General features: G+C 47.8%; 1 protein-coding gene across 4 annotated transcripts in view; it reads left to right on the top strand.

The window, feature by feature from the left end:
* SYMPK (symplekin) overlaps positions 1-26739 on the top strand; it is a 767776-nt gene that overhangs the window by 446444 nt on the left and 294593 nt on the right. For all 4 annotated transcript variants that reach the window (XM_030217309.1, XM_030217308.1, XM_030217307.1 and 1 more), the window contains exon 19: positions 17463-17571. In XM_030217309.1, coding sequence (XP_030073169.1) covers positions 17463-17571 — 109 coding nt within the window. The remainder of the gene's footprint in view (positions 1-17462; positions 17572-26739) is intronic.

Raw genomic sequence — 26739 nt, 5'->3', positions numbered from 1 at the left:
GCTAACTCCAGACTCCGTTCCTTTTATCTTGCTGCACCATATGCCTAGAATAGACTTCCTGAGCCGGTACGTCAAGCTCCATCTCTGGCAGTCTTCAAATCTAAGCTAAAAGCCCACCTTTTTTATGCAGTTTTTAACTCCTAACCCTTACTCACTTGTTCAGAACCCTTATTTTATCATCCTCAATTTAATATTCCCTTATCTCGTTTGTCTGTCCTAATTAGATTGTAAGCTCTGTCGAGCAGGGACTGTCTCTTCATGTTCAAGTGTACAGCGCTGCGTACGTCTAGTAGCGCTTTAGAAATGATAAGTAGTAGTAGCAGTTTTTATTTGAAAGATCAATTTTTGAACAAGTAGAGCAAAAGCAAAAAAATGTGACCGATCAAACTATAATGAACTGTAGTGCAAAAAACACAAAGTGTTTCTAGATACCTGAATTTTGGGATAGTGAATGAAACATTGTCAAATTAAGTGCGTGTGAGGTGATATGTTCATGACAAAGACGCTCTTAAAATACTTGAAGAAAAATTATGTATGCAAAACTAGAACAAGAAAATGACTAAATAAAGAATGAATGAATGATGCGATTGTTGAAAAACGGAAATGATATGGTGATTCATGCACATTTATATATACAATTGACAAAGTGACTGTAGCCACCGTGCTGCATTAGGACAAATAAAAAACTACCTATATCGTTTAAGTGGCAAGCCGATGGTCTCATACAACATCACGTAACGATAACAGCGGTGTGTTAAAAAGTCTACCACGTTTTCCTAACATTAAAACATATTCTTTTAAAGAACTATAAATAGAAAGTATGCCATATCTGACTAGGATAAAACTTTTTTTCTTTTGAAAAATAGTATAGTGCTACACTGCCATCGTCATTTTGAAAAAAAGGTGCAAAAATAGTTAAACGCCAAATATCATAAACTAAAATCAAGAACTACAAAAGAGATCTGCCGTGCAATCTTATAATAAGGTTACTCACCATGAAAAAACGTAAAAGGAATTACTCACCCTTAGATTGAAAAAACAAAAGACTCAGCTGTAGAATGTCACTTAACTTAACACCATTCAGTATCGTCATTTGACAAGAGAAAACATCTCATAATGTCATCATTCTTGCTTGTTTCTAGCCTCAGAAATCATATACTGGTGTTCTGTTTATTTGATTTGTTGATATGTTCATTTAATTCTCCGAGGACAAGCAGGCTGCTTGTTCTCACTAATGGTCACTAATGGGTTGACGTCCGTCGGCAGCCCCAGGAATGGAATCTACCTAGCAACAAAGCTTGCTAGCCCTCGCGCACACGTGAGCGCACCGTGCATGCGTGACCGTCTTCCCGCCTGCAGTGCAGGCGTGCCCCTCAGTCTCTTTCTTTCCGCGGCTTAGGACGGCTGTTTTTTGGCTGTTCTGTGCCCCAGAGAGAGCCCTCGCAGCATTTCGCTGCTTTTTCGGCTTTTTTCTGTGCGAGTTCACTCGTATTTCTTCGTTTCTTTTTTTAAAAAAACTTTTTGACAGTTTCCTTTATCTCTTAGTTTTTCCCTGTAAGTTTCCTTTCGTTGTTGTGAGCGTCCATTTTGGCCGCCCCCTACGGGGTTTTTTCCCTTATTGTGCCCTTATTTTGGCACCATTGCGGTTTTTTACTTCACCGTCGCGATTTTTCCGTCCATGACCTCGAAGATCGCCAGTGGCTTCAAGAAGTGCACGCGGTGCAGCTGAGCCATCTCAGTCACTGATCCACCCGCTTCGTGTCTTCAGTGTCTTGGGGCTGGTCATCGCCCCGACGCTTGTACCCTGTGTCTTCGCTTAAAAAAGCAGACGCAAGCATTGAGATTGGCTCAGTGGGGAGCGCCTGTTCCAAGCTGTGCCTGGTCCTTCGGCATCGACGTCGGTAGCAGTACCGAGATCGTCGGAGATGGTATCGATGTCAGCACCGGAGGGTGCATCGACGTCCGGAGTGCAGGTAATGGCTGTCCAGAGACCATCTCACGCTGGCAGCAGTGAGCCATCAAGTGGGTCTCCACCTACCTCGAGGACTCCTGCGGTACAGACCCATCGGGACCGACCTCTTTCGGACCCAGCCCCGAGGAAGCGTGTGGATTCCACGTCTTCCTTGTTGGTACCGGTTGGTACCGGTGGCGTGCTTCGAGCAGAGGCAAAGAAGCATCGTCATCTCTCACCTTCCTGCCACGGTACCGAGAGCTCTGGGATGCCGAAGGATTCGGCACCCGTGAAGCGTCTATGCCGGGAGGATCGCTCACCCTCCATTCAGGAGGTGTCGATGCGTGCTTCTCAGGACAGACCGGTACCGCCTCTGCGCCCCAGGCAGATTTTGACTTCGTCGCCTGTACTGGCCCCACAGCCTTGCTCGACAGACACTCTAGACGAGCGCCTCCGAGCCATCCTTCCACAGATTCTGGAGGGACTGCTGCGACCATCTGTTCCGGTACTGCCGCGACGGGGAGTCCTCTTCTCGGCATCGCCATCGTGGACATGGTTCCTCAGCATCGAGACGGGTCCGGCTTCGGACTGAAGTCAGAGAACTCGTGTCCGATACCGAAGGGGAGGCCTCGTGGGAGGCAGAGGAAGAGCCAAGATATTTCTCATATGAGGAGTCTTGTGGTCTCCCTTCTGATCCCACTTCTTCGCCAGAGAGAAAGCTTTCTCCTCCTGAGAGTTTGTCTTTCTCTTCCTTTGTACGGGAAATGTCTATGGCCATTCCCTTCCCTGTGGTTACTGAGGATGAGCCCAGGGCCGAGATGTTCGAGGTCCTGGACTATCCTTCCCTACCTAAGGAATCGTCCACTGTTCCTCTGCATAATTTCCTGAAACAGACTTTGCTGATGAACTGGGCGAAACCATTAACTAACCCCTCCATCCCCAAAAAGATTGAGTCCCAGTATCGAGTCCACGGGAACCCAGAGTTGATGAAGACCCAGTTGCCTCATGACTCTGGCGTTGTGGACTCCGCTCTCAAGAGGGCCAAGAGTTCTCGGGATTACGCCTCGGCGCCCCCGGGGCAGGAGTCTAGAACTCTAGACTCTTTTGGGAGGAACGTCTACCATTCTTCTATGCTCGTGTCCAAGATTCAGTCGTACCAGCTCTACACGAGCATCCACTTGTGGAACAATGTGCGGCAGCTGGCGGACTTGATCGATAAGCTCCCGTCAGAACAGGCCAAGCCTTTTCAGGAGGTGGTCAGGTAGCTGAAGGCGTGTCGCAAATTCCTGTCCAGGGGTGCTTACGACACTTTTGAAGTTGCGTCCCGGGCCGCTGCTCAAGGTATAGTGATGCACAGACTCTCATGGCTGCTTGCCTCTGACCTGGAGAATAGAGTCCAGCAGCGGATAGTGGATGCTCCTTGCCAGGGGGATAATATTTTTGGTGAAAAGATCGAACAGGTGATAGAGCAGCTCCACCAGCGGAACACCGCCTTCGACAAATTCTCCCACCAGACACCTTCAGCATCTACCTCTTCAGGTAGACGTTTTTATGGGGGAAGGATGAATGCTCCCTATGCTTCTAATAGGCGTGGGTACAGTCCACCTTCCCGACAGCCTGCTCAGGCTAAGCCCCAGCGCGCTCGTTTACATCAACAGCATGCGCCTCAACAGGCCCCTGCAGCTCCCCAGCAAAAGCAAGGGACGGGCGTTTGACTGGCTCCAGGCGAGCATAGCCGATATAACTGTGTCCGTGCTGGACGATCTACCAGTCGGTGGGAGGCTAAAGTTTTTTCACCAAAGGTGGCCTCTCATAACCTCCGACAGGACGGGTTTTTGACTGGATCTATGGAAACATAGCCGCCATCAAAGTGTCCGTGCCGGACGGCCTGCCGTTCAGAGGGAGGTTGAAAGTTTTTCACCAAAGGTGGCCTCTGATAACCTCCGACCAGTGGGTTCTCCAAATAGTCCAGCTAGGATACTCCCTCAATTTGATCTCCAAACCTCCAAATTGCCCTCCGGGAGCTCAGACCTTCAGCTTCCAGCACAGGCAGGTACTTGCAGAGTAACTCTCCGCCCTTCTCAGCGCCAATGTGGTCGAGCCCGTGCCACCGGGGCAGGAAGGGCTGGGATTCTATTCCAGGTACTTTCTTGTGGAAAAGAAAACAGGGGGGATGCGTCCCATCCTAGACCTAAGGGCCCTGAACAAATTTCTGGTCCGAGAAAAGTTCAGGATGCTTTCCCTGGGCACCCTTCTTCCCATGATTCAGAAAAATGATTGGCTATGCTCTCTGGACTTGAAGGATGCTTATACTCACATCCCAATATTGTCAGCTCACGGGCAGTATTTTCGATTCCTTCTGGGAACACGGCATTTTCAGTATTGTGTGCTACCCTTTGGTCTCACCTCTGCGCCCAGAGTGTTTACAAAATGCCTGGCTGTTGTAGCGGCGGCGCTGCGCAGATTGGGAGTGCATGTGTTCCCTTACCTCGACGATTGGCTGGTGAAGAACACCTCGGAGGCAGGAGCTCTACAGTCCATGCATATGACTATTCGACTCCTGGAGCTACTAGGGTTTGTGATAAATTATCCAAAGTCCCACCTTCTTCCAGTTCAAAGACTAGAATTCATAGGAGCTCTGCTGGACTCCCAGACAGCTCAAGCCTACCTCTCCGAGGCGAGGACAGACAATCTTCTGTCTCTTGTCTCCTGGGTCCAAGCGTCTCAGCAGATCACAGTTCGGCAGATGTTGAGATTACTCGGCCACATGGCCTCCACAGTTCATGTGACTCCCATGGCTCGTCTTCACATGAGATCGGGTCAATGGACCCTAGCTTCCCAGTGGTTTCAAGCTGCTGGGGATCTAGAGGACGTGATCCAGCTGTCCACGGGGTTTCTCAATTCCCTACATTGTTAGACAATTCGATCCAATTTGACCTTGAGACATCCCTTTCAAATTCCTCAGCCACAAAAAGTGCTGACAACGGATGCGTCTCTCCTAGGGTGGGGAGCCCATGTCGATGGGCTTCAGACTCAAGGATGTTGGTCCCTCCAGGAAACCGGTTTTCAGATCAATCTCCTGGAGTTGCGATCGGTCTGGAACACTCTGAAGGCTTTCAGAGATCGGCTGTCCAATCAAATTATTCAAATTCAGACAGACAATCAGGTTGCCATGTATTACATCAACAAGCAGGGTGGGGGGGGGGGGGCACAGGATCTCGCCCCCTGTGTCAGGAAGCTGTCCAGATGTGGCTTTCGGCTCGCCATCATGGCATGTTTCAACAAGCCACGTATCTGGCAGGCGTAAACAACAGTCTGGCCAACAAGTTGAGCATGATAATGCAACCTCACGAGTGGTCTCTCAACTCGAGAGTGGTACGTCAGATCTTCCAAGGGTGGGGTCACCCCCTTGGTCGATCTCTTTGCTACTCAGGCCAATCACAAGATCCCTCAGTTCTGTTCCAGGCTTCAGGCCCACGGCAGACTAGCGTCAGATGCCTTTCTCCTTTATTGAGGGAAGGGCCTCCTGTGTGCGTATCCTCCCATACCCTTGGTAGGGAAGACTTTGCTGAAACTCAAGCAGGATCGCGAGACCATGATTCTGATCGCTCCCTTCTGGCCTTGTCAGATCTGGTTCCTTCTTCTTCTGGAGTTGTCCTCCGAAGAACCGTGGAGACTGGAGTGTTTTCCTACCCTCATTACTCAGAACGAGGGGGCGCTTCTGCATCCCAGCCTCCAGTCCCTGGCTCTCACGGCCTGGATGTTGAGAGTAGACTTTGTCTCCTTGGGTCTTTCTGAGGGTGTCTCCCGAGTCCTGCTTGCTTCCAGGAAGGATTCCACTAAAAAGAGTTACTCTTTTAAATGGAGGAGGTTTGTCGTCTGGTGCGACAGCAAGGCCCTAGATCCTCGTTCTTGTCCTACACAGACCCTGCTTGAATACCTTCTGCACTTGTCAGAGTCTGGTCTTAAGACCAACTCCGTGGAGGAAGTGACGTCACCGCTGGCAATGGTAGCCTAGCTTCTTAGCTCCTGCTCCTCGCTGCAATAAAAAGCTATAACTGTTTCGCCGCTCCTAAACACTCCCGGTTGGCAATTATCATCAGACAGTATGAGCAAAGCGCATTCAGCGCGGAATAAAGACTCAAAGAAGTCGGCGGGCTGCGGGGCGAGTAAGACCCTGAAGCGCCACAAGGTAATGGCGCAGGCCTCGCCCTCCGACTCGGCCTTATCGCTGGCAGAATCGCGGAGGCCCCCCGCAAAAAAGATTGTCTCGGGCGAACTCAGATTCTGTCTGGTATTCAAGAGGACATCCAAAAATCGAAAGAAGAAATATTAGACAAAATGCAGGTGCTTAGCACGGATCTCCGCAAGCTGGGGGGGGAAGAGTGGAAGAAGCAGAACTTCGGCTGGACGAGCATGCGGACTCCCTAACTGCTCATGAGGCACAAATACAGGAACTGGATCAAAAAACAAAAGATCTAGCCTTGATGACCTAGAAAATCGGGGCAGGAGGAATAATCTCCGATTCCGCGGAGTTCCAAAGAGTGGAGAGACGGAAGATGTCCTACAAATAGTGCAAACCATATGTGCAACCCTGATGGGGACCGAGGCGGCAGCAGAGAGGATTGAATTGGACAGAGCTCATAGAGCCTTGGGTCCGCAGCAGGAGACTAGAGCGTGAGACATCATCATACGATTCCACAAATATGAAATAAAAGAACAAATTCTTGCCTGTGCTCGGAAGAAACAGGAATTGGAGTTTGGAGGAGCCGAGATAACGGTGTACCAAGATCTTTCCCATTTCACACTGCAACAGAGACAACTTTTGAAGCCGGCTCTGGATGTCTTAATCAAGGAGAGGCTCACCTACAGATGGGGCTTCCCTTTTTCGCTGAACTTTACAATTAAAGGGGCCAGATACAGGGTTTGCTCTCTAACTGAAGCCTGGGCATCCTTGTATGCAGCGGGTCTGGTGAGCTCGAGGGTGCCATCAGGAGAGCTGGCCCCCACGACGAAAGCAAAACTACAAAAATGGCAGCGGGCCCCCGCATCCAACAAATGTAGCAACCCGAAGCGGAGAGGGACAGTGGAGGGGACTGGCTCAATCGGGGCTTGCCACTTGTGTTCCTTGCTTCTGTGGAAATCGGAGGGAAGACGGACACATTTGTTTTACCAGGGGGACCTTGATCATAGAGTTTCTCAGAATGCTTTGTTCCGAGATTATTATGATGTAGTATGGTTAATGGGGGGGACTGTATGTGTATTTTTCCTTTCAGCAGGCGGGGGGATACCTTCAAAAGGGAGGCATTTATAAGGTGTGATGACTTGCATTAGTGTTGTGGGAGGAGTAACTAATGGAGCAATATGGAGAGATGTGACATGTACATAAGTTAAGTTTTAAAATGGAGCGGTTTAGAAGGGATTTTGGATCTGATGGCAACATGGTAAATGTTGGGGGGGGGGAGTTGGATCTGCCTGAAATACAGTGGCTTACTTTCTCATTTCCCACTCGGAGGGAATGTACCTTCGGGTTGGTGATTGGAGATGGGGGATTTGGGGGATAGTTAAAGGGTCCAGGGGGAGGGAACGGGTGGGTGGGCTCGGACTGGTACACTGTAGGAGGATGGGGGTGAGGGTGAGGATTGTGGGTTGGTATGCTCTGCTCGTTTTGCTTTGTTTTATGTTTTAGTTATGAGTACAGATCTTAAGATCTTATCTTACAATGTGAAAGGACTGAATATGCCACAAAAAAAGGCAGAAATTATTCAAAGAGCTCCAGCAGTTAGGGGCTCATATAGTTATGTTGCAGGAGACGCACCTCCGCCAGAAGCATGAAAGACTCCTCTCCCATCCTAACTACCCCAGGTCCTTTTTTGCCTCCTCAACTGAGGGATCCAAAAAACACGGGGTGGCGGTGTTGTTTCATGAGTCCGTACAAGCCCAAATAGTAAAGATCAAAAGGGACCCAGGCGGGCATTTTCTGTTTTTACACATAATAATAGACCAAATGGACATAACTCTAGCTTGTATATATGCTCCGAATGACCACCAAAACAAAGAACCTCTTAGCTACATTTGCTCAGGGATCTATAATAATGGGGGGCGACTTCAATGGAGTTATGGATCCGGTTTTAGACCGGTCTGGGCCTGTGCAGCCCGTAGGCACCCGGGATGCCTTAGCGTTGGGATCCCTGGCCACCTCCCTGGGGACCCTAGATGTGTGGCGATTGAACCATGCGCGAGTGAGAGACTATACATATTACTCAGCTGTGCATGCCTCATACGCATAGATTATATTTTTCTCGATGTAGCTCTAGCTGAACAGGGGCCACGCCCCAGTTTGGGTCATATTGCCAACAGTCAAGGCGGAGATTAAAGACAAAAGATGAGCACTTAATGCCACCGTGTTACAGGAGGGCGAGGTGGTGGAGGGCTGTAAGAAAGTGCTGAGAGAGTACTTGGAGATCAACAGGGAGTCGGGGCCACCCCTTAGCATTGTGTGGGACGCCATGAAGGCAGTGTCGAGAGGCTATTTTTTATAGCTGGCTAGTAAGAGGGCTAGGATTCGTAGAAAACAAGTGGTCCAATGCTTAGATAGGATCAAGAATTTAGAAGCGCAGCATAAGGATGGCGGCTCCTTGACTACGTTGGAGGAGCTGCAAGCCCAGCGCCTTCAGCTGGACTCTATCTATTCTGAACATTTAAGCCAACTACAATCCAGATCGAAAGTTTACTCCTACGAATTTTCCAACAAGGCGGGACACCTTCTGGCCCTGCGGCTGCGTAGGCAAAAAGTGGAAAGGGCGGTAACCCATATCAGGGAGAGGGGAGGGGGCATGTTGAATACATCGGAGACTATTAGGCAGCGATTTGGTGATTTTTATCAGAAGTTATATGCTCGTGAAATAAACCCCTCTGCAGACTCCATTGCAGACTACATAGCGGAGACTGATTTAGCTTCCCTGACATGCCAGCAACGTGCCACTCTGGACAAGCCGGTCACCCTGCTTGAAATACACAAAGCTATTCAGCATTTACCATCTGGTAAGTCCTCTGGGCTGGATGGACTCCCTAATGAGTTTTATAAGAAATTTGCCCCTGAACTGGCTCCCCTCTTGGCTGATTTGTTTAACCAAATAGGGCAGGGGGAGTCTTTACCAGCCTCCATGTTAGAGGCCTGGATAGCAGTGTTACCGAAGCCAGACAAAGATCATACGGAATGCGGGTCTTATCGCCCTATATCTGTTCTAAATGCAGACGTCAAAATCTTAGCCAAAGTCCTAGCTAATAGACTAGCCCCCTTGCTCCCAGCAATTATTCACCCTGATCAGGTGGGTTTTGTTTCCTACAGGAAAGCATTGGACAACACGAGGCGAGTAGTAGATTTAATGTATTTGGCGAACAAAATGCGAAGGCCTATGTGTCTCCTTAGCTTAGACGCTGAAAAGGCCTTCGATAGGGTGCATTGGCCATTCATGTATAAAGTGATGGAGATCTTCGGGATAGGACCCCAGTTCTGTAGGTGGATTCAAGCATTCTATACCTCGCCTAAAGCATGTATCAGATTGAATGGGGACTATTCTGACTTCTTCACCCTACACAGAGGCACCAGGCAGGGATGCTCTCTCTCCCTGTTGTTGTTTGCCATGGTTATGGAACCTTTTGCTTCTAGGGTAAGATCTAACCTGGGGATCACTGGCAATTACAATAGCGGGGAGAGCACATAAATTGGCCCTCTTTGCAGAAGATGTGCTACTATTCATCACTCGCCCTTTAACATCTTTCCCTGAGCTTTTGCAGGCTATTGAACAATATTCGACAGTCTCAGGGTTTAAAGTAAATATGTCCAAATCTGAGGCCCTAAACGTGACCCTCACCGAGGATCTGGTGGAAACTTTAAAGTCCACGTATGCTTTTCGGTGGGCTAATGGAGGTATTCGTTACTTGGGGGTGAACATTACTGCTAGGCTCCCTGATCTCTTCACGGCAAATTACAAAGGCCTGGGCCAGGTTCTTACTGTTGATATGGAAAGATGGGGAGACATTGCGCTTTCCTGGTTTGGCCGTATTGCGGCAGTTAAGTTGAACATATTACCACGCTTATTGTACCTGTTTCAGGCTCTTCCGATCCCGCTGCCCCGTAGATTTCTTGCTGCACTGCAAGATCGTATTGTGCGTTTTATTTGGGCCGGCAAACGTCAGCGGCTCGCACGGGCCTTCTTGTACCAGGATAGATAAAAAGGAGGGCCTGGGGTCCCCAACCTGGTTTGGTACTACAGAGCAGCTCAGGCACGTGCGGCTGTGAAATGGTTCCAGGCCTACCCTGATCGGCAATGGGTGGATCTGGAGCAGTTCACATTGGGCACAAGACCGCTGGGGGCGTTAATGTGGCTACCGAGGCCCCTTAGGTCATTAGAAGAGGGTTTGTGCCCCTCTATATACGTTACCCTGTCTAACTGGAATAGTCTTTTCCCGCATCGTCGATGCTTACTGTCACGTTTATCTCCTATAGCAAATAACCCATTATTTTTTCCGGGGACAGAGAGAGGCACATTCACTAGATGGTATGAGGGAGGTCTGCGAACATGGGGGCAACTGTTTGCAGGAGAGTCCCTTCTGTCTTATACAGAAATTCAGCAGCAGTTTCCGACAGTGGTGACTGATAAGTATGCATATCTCCAACTCTTTCACTTCCTTAAGACAAGAGCAATTCAGGAAGTATTGCACAGGGAGCAATCAACCCTTGAACAAATGTGTGAGGGACCGGCTACGACCACAGGGTTGATATCTCGTTTACATCACATCATTACTCAACAAACACCCCGTTACATACTTCACAAGAAGGGTTGGCATAGGGACCTGGGTATTGAACTAGAGGATAAGGCATGGGAGAGGATGGAACGAGCGGCGGTGGGGGTGTCGTCTCATGTACCATTTAAAGAAAAGTCCTATTTAGGTGGTATATGACACCAGAGCGTTTACAACGTATTTATCCTACCTTGTCTGGGCAGTGCTGGAGGGGATATGGTGTGAAGGGATCCATGGGGCACATTTGGTGGAACTGTAGGAAAATCAGGGGTTTCTGGAAAGCGGTTCGTAGTAGACTGCAGGTATGGTTGGGAACTCAGATTCCATGGCACCCCACCATCTTTTTGTTCTCAACAAAAGTAGCGGGTCTCTCACCTACTCAACAAACTTTGGTGCGCTATGCCACCTGTGCAGCTCGAATTATTATAGCGGCCTGTTGGAAACAGACTACGATTCCACCATTAACTCGGTGGCTTCGAAAACTGGGATATGTCTGTGAGATGGAAAGGCTTATAGCAGAGCGGAGCAACCATACAAATAAATGGCACCTGATTTGGGACCCCTTTCTCTATCATACATAATTTAGATGCTGATCCATATAATCAGTCCGAGGGGGGCAAAGGAGGAGGATGGGGGGGGGGAGGGGGGTATGTTTGAAACTCCTAATGTAAAAGTTCTCAAAAATTTGAAGTTCCGAAAGGTTTGATTGTTATTTCTTTCTCTGCCCTGGTGCGGAGGTAACTTGGTGATTGACTTGGATCTCCTACGATAGTACTGTGATTTTAGCTATGTTTGGAGAGGCCCAATATGTAACCTAAGACTTCTGTTACCATATACTGCTTTGGTTGTAAAGATACTTTTGTTTGATCTGTTGGAAGAGTGTATCATTTGTTAATAAAGACTTCATACAAATAAAAAAAAAAAAAAGACCAACTCCGTAAGAGTTCATCTTAGTGCAATTAGTGCTTCCGTGTAGAAGGTAAGCCTATCTCTGGACAGCCTTTAGTTCGCTTCATGAGAGGTTTGCTTTTGTCAAGGCCCACTGTCAAACTTCCGCCAGTGTCATGGGATTTCAATGTCGTTCTCACCCAGCTGATGAAACCTCCTTTTGAGCCCCTGAATTCCTGCCATCTGAAGTACTTGACCTGGAAGGTCATTTTCTTGGTGGCTGTTACTTCAGCTCGTAGTGTCAGTGAGCTCCAAGCCTTGGTAGCCCATGCTCCATATACTAAATTTCATCATAACAGAGTAGTACTCCGCACTCACCCTAAGTTCTTGCCGAAGGTGGTGTCGGAGTTCCATCTGAACCAGTCAATTGTCTTGCCAACATTCTTTCCCCGTCCTAATACCTGCCCTGCTGAACGTCAGTTGCACACATTGGACTATAAGCGAGCATTGGCCTTCTGTCTGGAGCGGAGAAGCCCATTCAGACAGTCCGCCCAAATGTTTGTTTCTTTTGATCCCAACAGAAGGGGAGTGGCTGTCGGGAAACGCACCATTTGAAATTGGCTAGCAGATTGCATTTCCTTCACTTACACCCAAGCTGGGCTGACTCTTGAGGGTCATGTCACGGCTCATAGTGTTAAAGCCATGGCGGCGTCAGTGGCCCACTTGAAGTCAGCCACTATTGAAGAGATTTGCAAGGCTGCGACGTGGTCATCAGTCCACACATTCACATCTCATTACTGCCTTCAGCAAGATACCCGACGCGACAGTCGGTTCGAGCAGTCTGTGCTTCAGAATCTGTTTGGGGTCTAGAATCCAACTCCACCCCTGTAGGCCCATTTTTATTCTGTTACAGGTTGCACTCTCAGTTCTGTTTTTAGGTCAATCTCAGTTATGTCCTCGCTGTTGCGAGGCCCAATTGACCATTGTTGTTTTGAGTGAGCCTGGGGGCTAGGGATACCCCATCAGTGAGAACAAGCAGCCTGCTTGTCCTCAGAGAAAGCGAAGTTACTTACCTGTAGCAGGTATTCTCCGAGGACAGCAGGCTGATTGTTCTCACCAACCCGTCCACCTCCCCTTTGGAGTTGTGTCTTCCCATGTCTTTGCTTTCCACTTGACTGAGGGGCACGCTTGCGCTGCGGGTGGGAAGATGGTCACGCATGTGCGGTGCGCGCACATGCGCGCGATGGCTAGCAAGCTTTGTTGCTAGATAGATTCCGTTCCTGGGGCTGCCGACGGACTTCAACCCATTAGTGACCATTAGTGAGAACAATCAGCCTGCTGACCTCGGAGAATACCTGCTACAGGTAAGTAACTTTGCTTTATTTTAACTGCATTCAACTGACAGTTTACACGACATGCATTATTCAGTACGTTATTGCGTCACTTTGTTTTAATTAATTAACAGCATAGATTACATAAGTCAAGTACTTTATATGATTATTCCTATGTCATTTCCTCTCAGCTTTTTAAATGGTGTCATCTTCAAACTCTCGGTTCACAATTTTGTTTTTTTTATAAATTATCAAATTTACATTCATGCAATTAACATAAATCGTTGAAATTCAGCAAATATTAATTATAAAATTAAATACAGATCAGGCAATAATTAACACAATTTAGTCCACAATTTATGATCCAAGGTCTAGGAAAACCGTCTTCTGTAAGACACAGTTATATTCTTTAGAAATAATAATATCTATAGTATGGAAGAAGTCAAAACCGGCGAAGCCGAGCTTTAGCACTTTATTATCCAGAGAAAATACAACATTACTCTTTACTAAAAATAAATTCTAACAACTTCCCTGGTTCAAAGTAAATATAATTAACAGATTCCAGAAGGATATGACATCTACATGGAAATTTAAGTAAAACTCTCAGTTCACAATTTTTAAGTCATTGACTAATATTGCCGCTCTGGCGTTCTACAACTGAGTCTTTTGTTTTTTCAACCTAAGGGTGAATAATTCCTTTTACGTTTTTTCATGGTGAGTAACCTTATTATAAGATTGCACGGCAGATCTCTTTTGTAGTTCTTGATTTTAGTTTGAGATATTTGGCGTTTAACCATTTTTGGGCCTTTTTTTCAAAATGACGATGGCAGTGTAGCAGTATACTATTTTTCAAAAGAAAAAAGGTTTTATCCTAGTAAGACATGGCATACTTCCTATTTATAGTTCTTTAAAAGAATATGTTTTAATGTTAGGAGAACGTGGTAGACTTTTTAACACACCGCTGTTATCGTTATGTGATGTTGTATGAGACCATCGGCTTGCCACTTAAACGATATAGGTAGTTTTTTATTTGTCCTAATGCAGCACGGTGGCTACAGTCACTTTGTCAATTGTATATATAAATGTGCATGAATCACCATATCATTTCCGTTTTTCAACAATCGCATCATTCATTCATTCTTTAGTCAGTTTCTTGTTCTATTTTTGCACACATAATTTTTCTTCAAGTATTTTAAGAGCGTCTTTGTCATGAACATATCACCTCACACGCACTTAATTTGACAATGTTTCATTCACTATCCCAAAATTCGGGTATCTAGAAACACTGTGTGTTTTTTGCACTACAGTTCATTATAGTTTGATCGGTCACATTTTTTTGCTTTTGCTCTACTTGTTCAAAAATTGATCATTTTTGAAATAAAAACTGCTACTACTACTTATCATTTCTAAAGCGCTACTAGACGTACGCAGCGCTGTACACTTGAACATGAAGAGACAGTCCCTGCTCGACAGAGCTTACAATCTAATTAGGACAGACAAACGAGATAAGGGAATATTAAATTGAGGATGATAAAATAAGGATTCTGAACAAGTGAGTAAGGGTTAGGAGTTAAAAACTGCATAAAAAAGGTGGGCTTTTAGCTTAGATTTGAAGACTGCCAGAGATGGAGCTTGACGTACCGGCTCAGGAAGTCTATTCTAGGCATATGGTGCAGCAAGATAAAAGGAACGGAGTCTGGAGTTAGCAGTGGAGGAGAAGGGTGCAGATAAGAGAGATTTACCCAGTGAACAGAGTTCCCGGGGAGGAATGTAAGGAGAGACGAGAGATACTGAGGAGCTGCAGAGTGAATGCACTTATAGGTCAATAAGAGGAGTTTGAACTGTTCTTTCCATTTTCCATTGTAGAAGCCACATAGCCATATTTATCTTGGTTTATCCACCAGCTTTAATACAAGAGATACATTCAGTTTGTATATACATTCAATTTTTGGATACGGTATGGTATCAATTAAGATAAGACATTACTCTTACATACTTGGTTTTATTCATTTTTAGATTTCTAATGATAGCCATTGTTTAAAATTTTTTTTATTTTATTTTTTTTATTTCTTTATTTATTAATTTTTTACATCTATATCTATAAAACATAAATGTTACGGAAATTTGGAAATTAAACATTGTTAGGTAATACATATTACCGAAAATTCTTAAAGGAAAATATTTTATAACATTTGTCCACAATATTTGAATCAAGATCTAAGAAATTATAACATAAGTAACATTTTTTATAATACTAATCAGCGGAAGGGTGAAACATATATCCACAGCCAAATATTAACAGCATTCTTTTAATTACGGGTTCACCTCCAGAGGCGGAACACTTTTTTCCTTTGATTCAATAAAATCTAACAACTTCGTAGAGTTAAAGAAGAGGTAATTAACCGAGTTAAAGGTAATACAGCACCTTCAAGGAAATTTCAAAATAAAGGTTCCCCCTAACTTTTAAGACTCTAGCTTTGTAAATCAAAAATTCTTTTCTTTTCCTCTGAGTGGCACGTGCCATATCAGGGAAAACTTGTATCTTATGACCCAAAAATAAATCGTTTATATGATCGGAGAATATTATTGTGATCAAGCTCAAGCGCGAATGTTACCAATAATGTTGTTCTTTCAGAAATAAATTCAAGAGAAGTTTCCAGGAACTCTGTCAAATTCAATTCAGCAGGAGGATCTGCTTGAGATTTATCTTTAGGTAATCCAGGTCTTCCTGTAATGTATTGGGTTCTCGTTATAGGCGGATATGCCTCCTCCGGAATCCCCAATACATCCTTAAAATATCTTTTAAGCATATCCACTGCATTTATCAAAGGGGATTTCGGGAAATTTAAAAATCTCAAATTATTTCTTCGTCCATAATTTTCAAGGTATTCAAGCTTTCTGTCCTGGACATCTCTTTCCTTAATTAAGGCTTCTGTAAGATTGTGCAATTTCTGAATTTTTCCTTGGTTTTTTAAAATCTTAACATTCTGTGCTTGGATTTGTTCAGAAAATATCTGGTTAGATTTTTTAAAATCAGTTATTTCACTATTTACTGAAGTATTCATTTCAATCAAAGTGCTATTCACTCCCTGGATAGCGTCCCATAACATACTCATAGTAACTACCGCTGGTTTCTTCATTCCTCCGGTACTCACGGTCCCGATCTCCTGGGCAGTTGAGGCTGATTCACGAACGGAATCCTGCGTCGCTGTTTCTCTGCCTGGGGTAGAAGTCCTCATGGGTCCTCCTTCAGACGCTGAGGGTCCAGGAAGTTCCATGGCCTCCATGCAATGTGACCCCATGAGTGACGAATCGTCTCCGGGTCGCGGAGGTGCGGTATGGGAGGGAGGGCTCAGCGTTACTCCCTCAATGCTGCACTCGGTCCTCTGAAGGGCCGGGTCATTCGAAGTGGAAATACGCTCACCAGGAACCCCGACCCTCGAAACTATCCAGAGTCGTCTGGCGTGAGGCGGGAGTTAGCTGCGGGACCATGGAGGTAGGAACCGCTGTTTTCCCCTTTCTCTTCCCCATCGCTAGGTCAGAGAAATTAACCCTTCGGCAAGGCGTTTGAGATAGGTTCAGGAGCTTCGAGTCCCGACTTCCGCTCTTGTCGCCATCTTGATTCTTAAAATTTTTTTTCAACTTTTAAGCAATTTTAAATTTTAATCGCTACCATAAAATCTGGTACATAAAACTTGTAATCCATTTACATAGATGCTCTTATTATACATTTTGCATATATGATTATTCATTAAATCCATTATTTTTTAATTGTACAGTATGTCATTATTGTTTATGTGTTATGTTTTAATTATATAATTTGCAAATATGATTATTTATAACATTTATTCTTTCAATTATACAATTTTATATATGTCACTATTGTTTATATGTCATGTTTTTATACTGAATTTTAATTTTCATATTTTATATAGATTTATGTGACCCCTGATGCAGGCTTTGATGCCGAAACACAGCCATGTCGGGTCATTTTAAAGCTATTATTAAAGACTTACTGATTTCCTCTTCCACCTGTCCTTACTTTTTTTGTTCATTGCTTTTGATGTACGTGAGGATTGTCCTTTTTTTTTTCATTTTCCTGTTGAAAAAGAGAAGAGACCAGTAATTTTTCTCATGTGATCCAAAAATCAGAATCTACCTCTGCACATCTCAGACATCCCCGAGTCTGCTTCCAAGTTTGAATTTCAAAGTGTCTACTTTTCTAAGAGTGTTTGTTCCTAATATAACTAGCTTCATGCAGCAAAGCTTTAGAGATAGAAAAGGGAGTGCTTCACTCAGAATGAACCTCAATGGTCCCATATTCAGCTGGGATAGTGAGGCTCAAAACAAACACCAGCATTGGGAAGGCTAGTAGATGATGATGTAGGTGAAACTTGAGAGCAGTGCACAACCTTTTGCTGCCACATGTGATCCAACCTGTCAATTGTTACTGAACAGAAGTATAATTTCCCCCCTCTTTTTAGATCCGTGGAATGGGTATGAACTCTCCCGAGCTCCTGCTGCTAGTGGAAAACTGCCCAAAGGGTGCAGAGACCCTGGTTACTCGCTGTTTGCACATCTTGACTGATAAAGGTACATTACAGGTCCTCTTCCTTTCTGCTGCCCTACTCCATGACATAGAGATATGTCACAGATCCCTTGTATCCTGACTGTTGCCTCCTCACCCTATACCCTGACTAGAGAATGACACAAGGACTGGGACCGCAGTAACCATGGGGATGGGGATTGGGACAGGGTCTGTGGGGGCGGGGAAGGGTACAGATCCGACGGGACGAGGATGAGTTCAGAGCCCATGAGGACTTTTGTCCCCATCTCACGTTTGAAGCCTGTTAATGAACTGGACTGTTATTTATGTTTGATTGATGTACACAAAAGTATTTTTATTTTTTGGAAAAACAAGCAAACATGCCTGCCACAGCAAGCAAAATTTGCATGGGGGATCCTGTACATCCTGCTACTAGCACATCGTCTAAGAAGACATCTTCTATTGCAGGAGGGACTGTGGAAGACAGGAGAGCTAGACTGAATCCTGAGATTGTTGATGACTTCTTATTCATCCACAGATTAAAAAAATCATAACAATGCTTCATAGGGCATATTTCTCCCCTCTAGGGCATACAGAATGGGTTGTATTTTGTACCCCTGGACAATTTAACAGGATGGATTAGGATTCCTTGGGGTAGTAGAAGACAGCTATTGTTGGGGTTGGAAGGGTAGAGGGTGGTTGTAGTGGGAGGGTTATTATAGCTTCTAGTTGTTATTGTTTTCTATTTGTAATTTATACACAACAGTTGCACAGCATTTTCATTTTTATACTTTATTAAAAAGATTTAAATATAAAATCATAAGTGTTCGAGGTTTCTGCAGATGAGAACAGAGCCCACGGAGGTGGGACGGGGGCAGAACGTGTGGATGGAGACGGGGCCTGCGGGGATGGAGACGGGGCCTTCGGGGACGGGATGGGAATGGAGAAGGGGCCTGCAGGGATGGGTTGGGGAAGGAGACAGAACCCACAGAGACGTGTCATTCTCTAACCCTGACTGTAAAAGGAAACTTTACAGATCTTATCTCTTCTGCCCTTGGGACACACCTAATCAGTCAGGTTTTCAGGATACCCATAATGAATATGCATGAAATAAATTTGCGTGTTCTACCTTCATGCTCCAAGCTTAGCTGAAATTGGGTGGCGGAGCAGTTGGGGGGAAGAGGGGGTGGTGGTTGGGAGGCGAGGATAGGGGAGGGCAGACTTATACGGTCTGTACCAGAGCCGGTGATGGGAGGCGGGACTGGTGGTTGGGAGGCGGGAAATACTGCTGGGCAGACTTATATGGTCTGTGCCCTGAAAAGGACAGGTACAAATTCAAGGTAAGGTATACACATATGAGTTTGTCATGGGCAGACTGGATGGACCATGCAGGTCTTTATCTGCCGTCATCTACTATGTTACTATGCGGGTCTATCTCCTGACTTGGTTAGGTGTGTCCCAAGGACTAGGTTGAGAACCCTTGCCCTTACATTCTGCCAGATAAAGGTATATGTCACAGGTCTGCTCCCCTTCTCTCCCCCCCGCTCCCCCCCACAACACACACACAAAATGATGAAAGGGTTTCTTCCATATCATCATGCTGATCAATCCATAGACTGGTGGGTTGTGTCCATCTACCAGCAGGTGGAGATAGAGAGCAATCCTTTTGCCTCCCTATATGTGGTCATGTGCTGCCGGAAACTCCCCAGTATGTTCTCTATCTCAGCAGGTGGTGGTCACACACAGCAGCAGCTCTGGCTAGGCCTCCAAGCCTAATTTTTAGGTTTTGTTGAGTGCCTGGGGTTGAGGGCTCTTCTTGAGCAAGTGCAAACCTGGTGGCGCCAGGTCCCTCCTTTTCTCCCCTCTCCCGCTGGCTCCGTTAAAAAAAAAAAAAAAAAAATTTTTGGACGTCCTTAAAGGCATTTATTTCGACGTTTATTTAAACGTTTATTGCAGCTACTTACTGGGACACCAGGTCGTTACAGCTCGGAGCGAGAAGCAGGTAATTTTTACCTTTTTTATAGCGGGCAGGGGGTTCCCCCGATTGATCTCCATGTGGCCTATGGCGTCGGAGGGCGAGGGCGCGAAGAATCGCTCCCCGGACCGCGCGTGCGCTCCTAGCGGGGATGCGGGGGTATTAAAGTCTGATTCGCCCTTGTTGGGTGTCAGTTCGGAGGCCGGTCAGTTTCCCGGGTCTTCCTCCGGTGCGGCGGTTTTTCCCGCCATAAACGCCCATCCCCCGCTGCTCGCCTCCGCCATCTTGGCCGGCCACTCTGCTCGGACGGCTTCTTCTTGGGCCGCCCTTGAGCTGGGAGACGTTCATGCCATGGCCGCCCTTGATTTGGGCGATGGCAAAAAAGCGGCTAAAGTTAAGCGCCGTTCTTTCCGCGCGGCTCCTTCGCGGAGTGTCGCGCCGGACGCCATCTTGGATGCGCAGCATGTTTCTCCCCCGCTCTTGCGAGCGCCGGTTGAGGGTGCGTCTAGGGCTGTGGCCCAGGCTGCTGAAATACACAGTCTGGGGGGTTTCTCCCCCGAGTTTATTTTGCTGCTGCATCAGGCCTTCCTTATGCAAAACGCTGCCCCTTCTCCCTTGTCCGATAACGGGGTGGAGGCCCCCGGAAGTAAACGCCCTCGGGTGGATTACCAGGCCTTAGAGGACGCTGTTTCCTCTGATGTAGATGAGGGCAGCGTATCTTTCTCCCAACGGTCCTTTGGGGATTCCTTGGAGGAGACGGATTCCCGCTCGGATGGAGCGGATGACCCCTCTGCAGCGCGGATCTTTCGCTCAGAGGATTTGCCCAACCTGTTACTGCAGGCCATGAGCATTTTGAAGATTTCCTCGCCAGAGGACGTTTCTCCCTCAGTCCCTGTTGGCTCTGCCATTATGCTGGGGACGAAGCGCCCGCCTAGAACCTTCCACGTGCATGATGCCATGCACACCTTAATTTCGGCTCAATGGGATGTCCCGGAAGCGAGCCTCAAAGTGGCTAGAGCTATGTCCCGCCTTTATCCTTTGCCTGAAAGTGAACGTGAGGCCTTTCTTTGGCCTACCGTGGATTCTTTAATCACTGCGGTGACTAAGAAAACGGCGTTGCCGGTGGAAGGTGGCACGGCACTAAAGGACGCCCAAGACAGAAGATTGGAAGCGGCTTTAAGGTCGTCCTTCGAGGCGGCTGCCTTAAGTTTGCAGGCCTCAGTTTGCGGCTCCTATGTGGCCAGGGCGTGCCTGACGATGGTGCAGCGGGCTTCCCCCTCGGATCTTTCCTTGAGGGCTGACTGGCCGGCCCTGGAATCGGGCTTGGCTTATTTGGCAGACTTACTGTATGATGTCTTGAGAGCCTCGGCTAAAGGCATGGCTCAGACAGTCTCTGCGCGGCGCTGGCTTTGGCTGAAACATTGGTCTGCGGACCACGCCTCTAAGTCCCGCCTGGCTAAGTTGCCTTTTAAAGGCAAGCTGCTCTTTGGGGTCGAGCTGGACAAAATCGTGACCGATCTCGGCACGTCTAAGGGCAAGAGGTTACCAGAGGTCAGGGCTCGGGCCAGTGCTCGCCCCGGTATCTCCAGAGGACGGTTTCAGGAAGCCCGTCAGTGTTGCCCGGGCAAGTCGGGCTCCTCTGTCCCCTCTTCCTTCAAAAGGAACTTCTCCCCCAAGCAGCATTCCTTTCGCAGAGACCGCCGTCCCGGAGGTACGCCCTCCGGTCCTCCCCCAGGGTCTCGTACCCATTGACGGGGTCCTGGTCCATGGCCTAGTGCAGATTGGAGGACGCCTGTCCTCGTTTCTGGGCGAGTGGACCAAAGTAACTTCAGACGCTTGGGTGCTGGAAGTCATCAGAGACGGCTACAAGCTAGAGTTCTGCCGACCCTTAAGAGACGGGTTTGTACTCTCTCCCTGCAACTCTCCGGTCAAAGCTGTGGCAGTGCAGCAGACCTTGGACAACCTGATACGCCTGGGTGCGGTCGTTCCGGTGCCAGAAAATCAGCTTGGCAAGGGACGTTACTCCATTTACTTTGTGGTACCAAAGAAAGGAGGTTCTGTCCGGCCTATCCTCGACCTCAAAGGGGTCAATCGGGCCTTGAAAGTGCGGCACTTTCGCATGGAGACTCTCCGCTCTGTTATAGCGGCAGTGAAGGCAGGAGAGTTCTTGGCTTCCTTTGACATCAAGGAAGCGTACCTGCATATTCCCATCTGGCCTCCTCATCAACGCTTTCTGCGTTTTGCAGTCCTGGGCCGACACTTCCAGTTCAGAGCCCTCCCTTTCGGGTTGGCTACTGCTCCGCGGACCTTCTCCAAAGTAATGGTGGTCATTGCGGCCTTCCTGCGAAAGGAAGGAGTACAAGTCCATCCTTATCTGGACGACTGGTTGATCCGAGCCCCCTCTTATGCAGAGTGCGGCAAAGCTGTGGACCGGGTGGTTGCTCTTTTGAGCTCCCTGGGGTGGATCATCAACTGGGAGAAGAGCCAGCTGCGCCCGACTCAGTCCCTGGAGTATCTGGGAGTTCGATTCGACACCCAAGTGGGCAGAGTGTTCCTGCCAGACAATCGGATTGTCAAGCTTCAGGCTCAGGTGGACCAGTTCCTAGTAGCCTCTCCTCTTCGGGCTTGGGACTATGTGCAGCTGTTGGGCTCTATGACGGCCACGATGGAAGTAGTGCCCTGGGCACGGGCTCATATGAGACCACTACAACACTCTCTGCTGCAGCGCTGGACTCCGATGTCGGAGGATTATGCTGTGCGCCTTCGCTTGGACCCAGCAGTGCGCAAGGCGCTGAGCTGGTGGATGCAGACAGACAAGTTGTCTGCAGGAACGCCTCTGGTGACCCCGGAGTGGATTGTCGTCACGACGGACGCCTCTTTGTCGGGCTGGGGAGCCCATTGCTTGGGAAGGACAGCGCAGGGGCTCTGGTCTCCTGCAGAGGCAAAGTGGTCTATCAACCTCCTGGAACTCAAAGCCATTCGGTTGGCGCTTTTGGAGTTCATCCCGGTACTGGCGTTGAAGCCAGTACGGGTCCTGTCGGACAATGCCACGGCTGTGGCCTATGTCAACCGCCAGGGAGGTACCAAGAGCGCCCCTCTAGCCAAGGAAGCCATGAATCTATGCCAGTGGGCGGAAGCGAACCTGGAACAGCTGTCAGCGGCCCACATTGCCGGAGTCATGAATGTCAAGGCGGACTTTCTCAGTCGCCATACCTTGGAGCCCGGAGAGTGGCAGCTATCTGCTCAGGCGTTCTTGGACATCACGAAGCGCTGGGGCCAGCCGAGCCTAGATCTGATGGCGTCATCGGCCAATTGCCAAGTGCCGCGCTTTTTCAGCAGAGGACGGGACCCTCGATCCCTGGGAGTAGATGCTGTTCTCCAACAGTGGCCGACACAAGAGCTTCTCTATGTGTTCCCGCCCTGGCCCATGTTGGGCAGGGTGCTAGACTGGGTGGCAAAGCATCCGGGCCGGATATTCCTGGTGGGTCCGGACTGGCCCAGACGTCCCTGGTAAGCGGACTTGATCAGGCTCTCAGTCGACGATCCTCTGCGGCTGCCAGTGGAGCAGGGCCTGTTACATCAGGGTCCCGTGGTGATGGAGGATCCCTCCCCCGTCTTGCGGCCTGGCTATTGAGCGGCAGCGTCTGAGAAAGAAGGGCTTCTCAGACAAGGTCATCGCCACTATGCTGAGAGCGAGGAAGCGCTCTACTTCTACTGCTTACGCCAGGGTTTGGCGTACCTTTGCAGCGTGGTGTGAAGCACGCTCACTTTCTCCCTTCACTGCTCCAATTTCTTCAGTGTTGGCGTTCCTGCAAGAAGGTCTGCAGAAAGGCCTGTCGCTCAGTTCCCTTAAAGTCCAGGTAGCGGCTCTGGCTTGCTTCAGGGGCCACCTGAAGGGTGCTTCCCTGGCTTCGCAGCCAGATGTGGTGCGCTTTCTCAAGGGAGTTAATCACCTGCGCCCTCCTCTGCACTCAGTGGTGCCTGCGTGGAATCTCAATCTGGTGCTAAGAGCCTTGCAGAAGCCGCCTTTTGAACCCTTGTCGAGGGCATCTCTGAAAGACCTGACGTTGAAAGCAGTCTTTTTGGTGGCTATCACTTCAGCCAGAAGAGTTTCCGAGCTCCAGGCGCTCTCATGTCGAGAGCCTTTTCTGCAGTTCACAGAGGCAGGAGTGACTATTCGCACGGTGCCTTCCTTCCTGCCCAAGATTGTTTCTCGCTTCCATGTGAATCAGCAGCTCTGTCTCCCTTCCTTTCGTAGGGAGGACTACCCAGAGGAATACTCTGCTCTCAAATATCTGGATGTGAGACGTGTCATCATCAGATACTTGGAAGTGACCAATGATTTCCGGAAATCGGATCATCTGTTTGTCCTGTTTGCAGGTCTTCGTAAGGGTCTGCAGGCTGCTAAGCCTACAGTGGCAAGATGGGTCAAGGAAGCCATTGCAGCGGCTTATGTGGCCGCGGGGAAGGTGCCGCCTATCCAGCTGAAGGCTCACTCCACTAGAGCTCAGGCGGCCTCGATGGCAGAGGCCGGGTCCGTCTCCTTGGAAGAGATTTGCAAGGTGGCAACTTGGGCATCGGCCCATACCTTCTCCAGGCATTACCGCTTGACTGTGGCTGCTCGGGCGGAGGCCCGGTTTGGAGCTTCAGTGTTGCGGTCAGGGATTTCAATGTCCCGCCCTGGGTGAGTACTGCTTCGGTACATCCCACCAGTCTATGGATTGATCAGCATGATGATATGGAAGGTAAAATTATGTATCATACCTGATAATTTTCTTTCCATTAATCATAGCTGATCAATCCATAGCCCCTCCCAGATATCTGTACTGTTTATATTCTGGTTGCATTTCAGGTTCAAGTTTAGTCTTCAGTTCCTGTTCAGGAGGACTTCGTGTTCAAGTTTTTCAATGAATTCTTCAAGAGTTGAGACGAATTTGTGTTACAGTGAGCTGCTGCATTCCTCTCCCCTCCGTTTTACGGGGCTGGATTGAGACTTAAATTCTGCCGGCGCTCCCTCCCGCTTCGTGCGGCAGTAGGGCAGCTTTGTACCCCTCCCGCTTCGGCGGTGTTAGGGTCAGTCAGCTCCTCCCGCGGTTGCGGTTGCAGGATAAGCCAGATCCCCCCGCATCGGCGGGTGTGGTGTCCCTCCCCCGCTCCGCGGGGATGAGCTGGACGGATTCCCCTCCCCACTTGTGTGGGGATGAGCTGGGTTAATTCCTCTCCCCCGTTTCGGCGGTGGTGAGCTGGGCAGAGTGTCCCTTTGTGGGTGTAATTCTCTAAGTGCTGAGTCCTGCGGATGGAGCTTGGATATCGACATACTGAGGAGTTTCCGGCAGCACATGACCACATATAGGGAGGCAAAAGGATTGCTCTCTATCTCCACCTGCTGGTAGATGGACACAACCCACCAGTCTATGGATTGATCAGCTATGATTAATGGAAAGAAAATTATCAGGTATGATACATAATTTTACCTTTAAAAATAACCATAACCCTCATGGGTTCATGCAGTAAATAATCCCCGCCCCCGTCTTTGGATTGTAACCTGTGATCTATTTCAGAGATAGCCAAAGAAAGCTGAATGGGGCATTTCTAGTCTCCTATTGCTTAAATGTTACTGTTTTAAGGGGGGGGGTGGGAGAGGGAAGGATGGAAGGGACTTGCATGCCGACAGAAATCCATCCTGTCCCTGCCCATCCCTGTGGGGAATCTAACCTGTCCCTGCTGCAAGTAATCTCCGTCCCAGCCCCTGCCACACCACAATCACCTTGCTACTCCCCGCCCCAAGAAAGAAATCTGCATGAAATATTTATTTTTAGTATTTTGACTTATGACAAACACTTGTTGCTGAAACATGCTCAAAACAGAATAATCAATTTGTACAAAATAAATGAGGTGAAGATGTGATTCCATGTGCCCCAATAAAAGGAGAGTTTCATTTTACTTCCAATCTTTAAAACACCCCAGGCTTCCCAAGGCAGATTACAACAGTTAAGTTTCTACCAGCAATAATTTTTGAAGCTGTTTTAGTGATATTCAGTTTCTACTTCATGATATTTATATTTGCATATGGAAAGCTTTCAAATAAATTCAAAAGCTGCCAAATAAGTAAAAAAAAAAACAAAAGGAGCAAATTCCCCCATTCCATCTTTTTCTTTTGGTGTAGGCACAGGAAAAAAAAAAGATTTTAAATGCTCCCAATTTCAAGCTAATTCATGTTTATTGTGGGATATAAATGTCATAAAAAATAGAATGTTGAGCACCTGATTTTCATGATGTCTGCTTTAGTGGCCTCTTACCAGGAGAAAAAAATGTCTGCATGGATGTAACACATGCTAGGGTGTCTCTATAACCAGCCCCTTCAAATAACACACTTATTACGATTTATAACAAATTACTACTCTACCTATGAAATGTTATTCTGTTATTATACTTTTGTGTACATCCATATGCTGCACAAGCCTGAATGTTTGAAAATATAAGTGAGATTAAATAAAACTTCTATGAACAATAAACAACGACAACATGGATGCAGCAACTCATAGGTTTGTTTGCTTTTGTTTTGTGTGTACGGCGATAACGGCTTCACAAGGTAGGGGAAACAGAGATTGACCCAATTGGCTTCAACTCCCTCCCACCATCCATCCACCTTTCCTCCCTTGGGTGCCCTCCCGGCACATAACCTCGTCACCCTGGTGGTCTAGTAGCTTGCTTTGTGGCAGGAAGTGACATTGTGGTGGGATCTCTGTCACACAGACATGCACCCATTTATCTGGTGTAGGACCCTGTCCACGGCCAGTGATAGACTAGATGATCTCTTGAAGTTAGAGAGCTGCACGGGAATGGGGATAGCGGGAATCCCGCGGGGATGGACCGAAGTCCACGTGGATCCCGTGGGGATGAACCCTGGTCCTGCAGCATTCCCGCAGAATGGTAAAAACAAACCGAGCTTTGCTTTCCCTCCATGCACACATGTCAGATCACCCTGGTGATCTAGTGGCTTGTTTCGGGCCAGGAAAGATCCCCACTCTTTCCTGGCCACTGATGCTGATCCTCTCGCTGTTGCCGCTTGTTTGAAGTGGTTGCCTAGACTTCAGGTGTCATCCTTGCAAGACTTCACTAGACCATCTAGTCTATCAATGGCAGCGGACAGGGTCCTGTTTACCTACACCAGATAAACATGTGCATGTTTGTGTGAGACTTGCTTTTAAATCATCCAGTGACAGAGATCCCACCGCTA

The sequence above is a fragment of the Microcaecilia unicolor genome, chromosome 11, assembly GCF_901765095.1.
Source record: "Microcaecilia unicolor chromosome 11, aMicUni1.1, whole genome shotgun sequence".
In the NCBI taxonomy this organism is placed as follows: Eukaryota; Metazoa; Chordata; class Amphibia; order Gymnophiona; family Siphonopidae; genus Microcaecilia; species Microcaecilia unicolor.
This window is presented reverse-complemented; position numbering and strand designations above follow the sequence as displayed.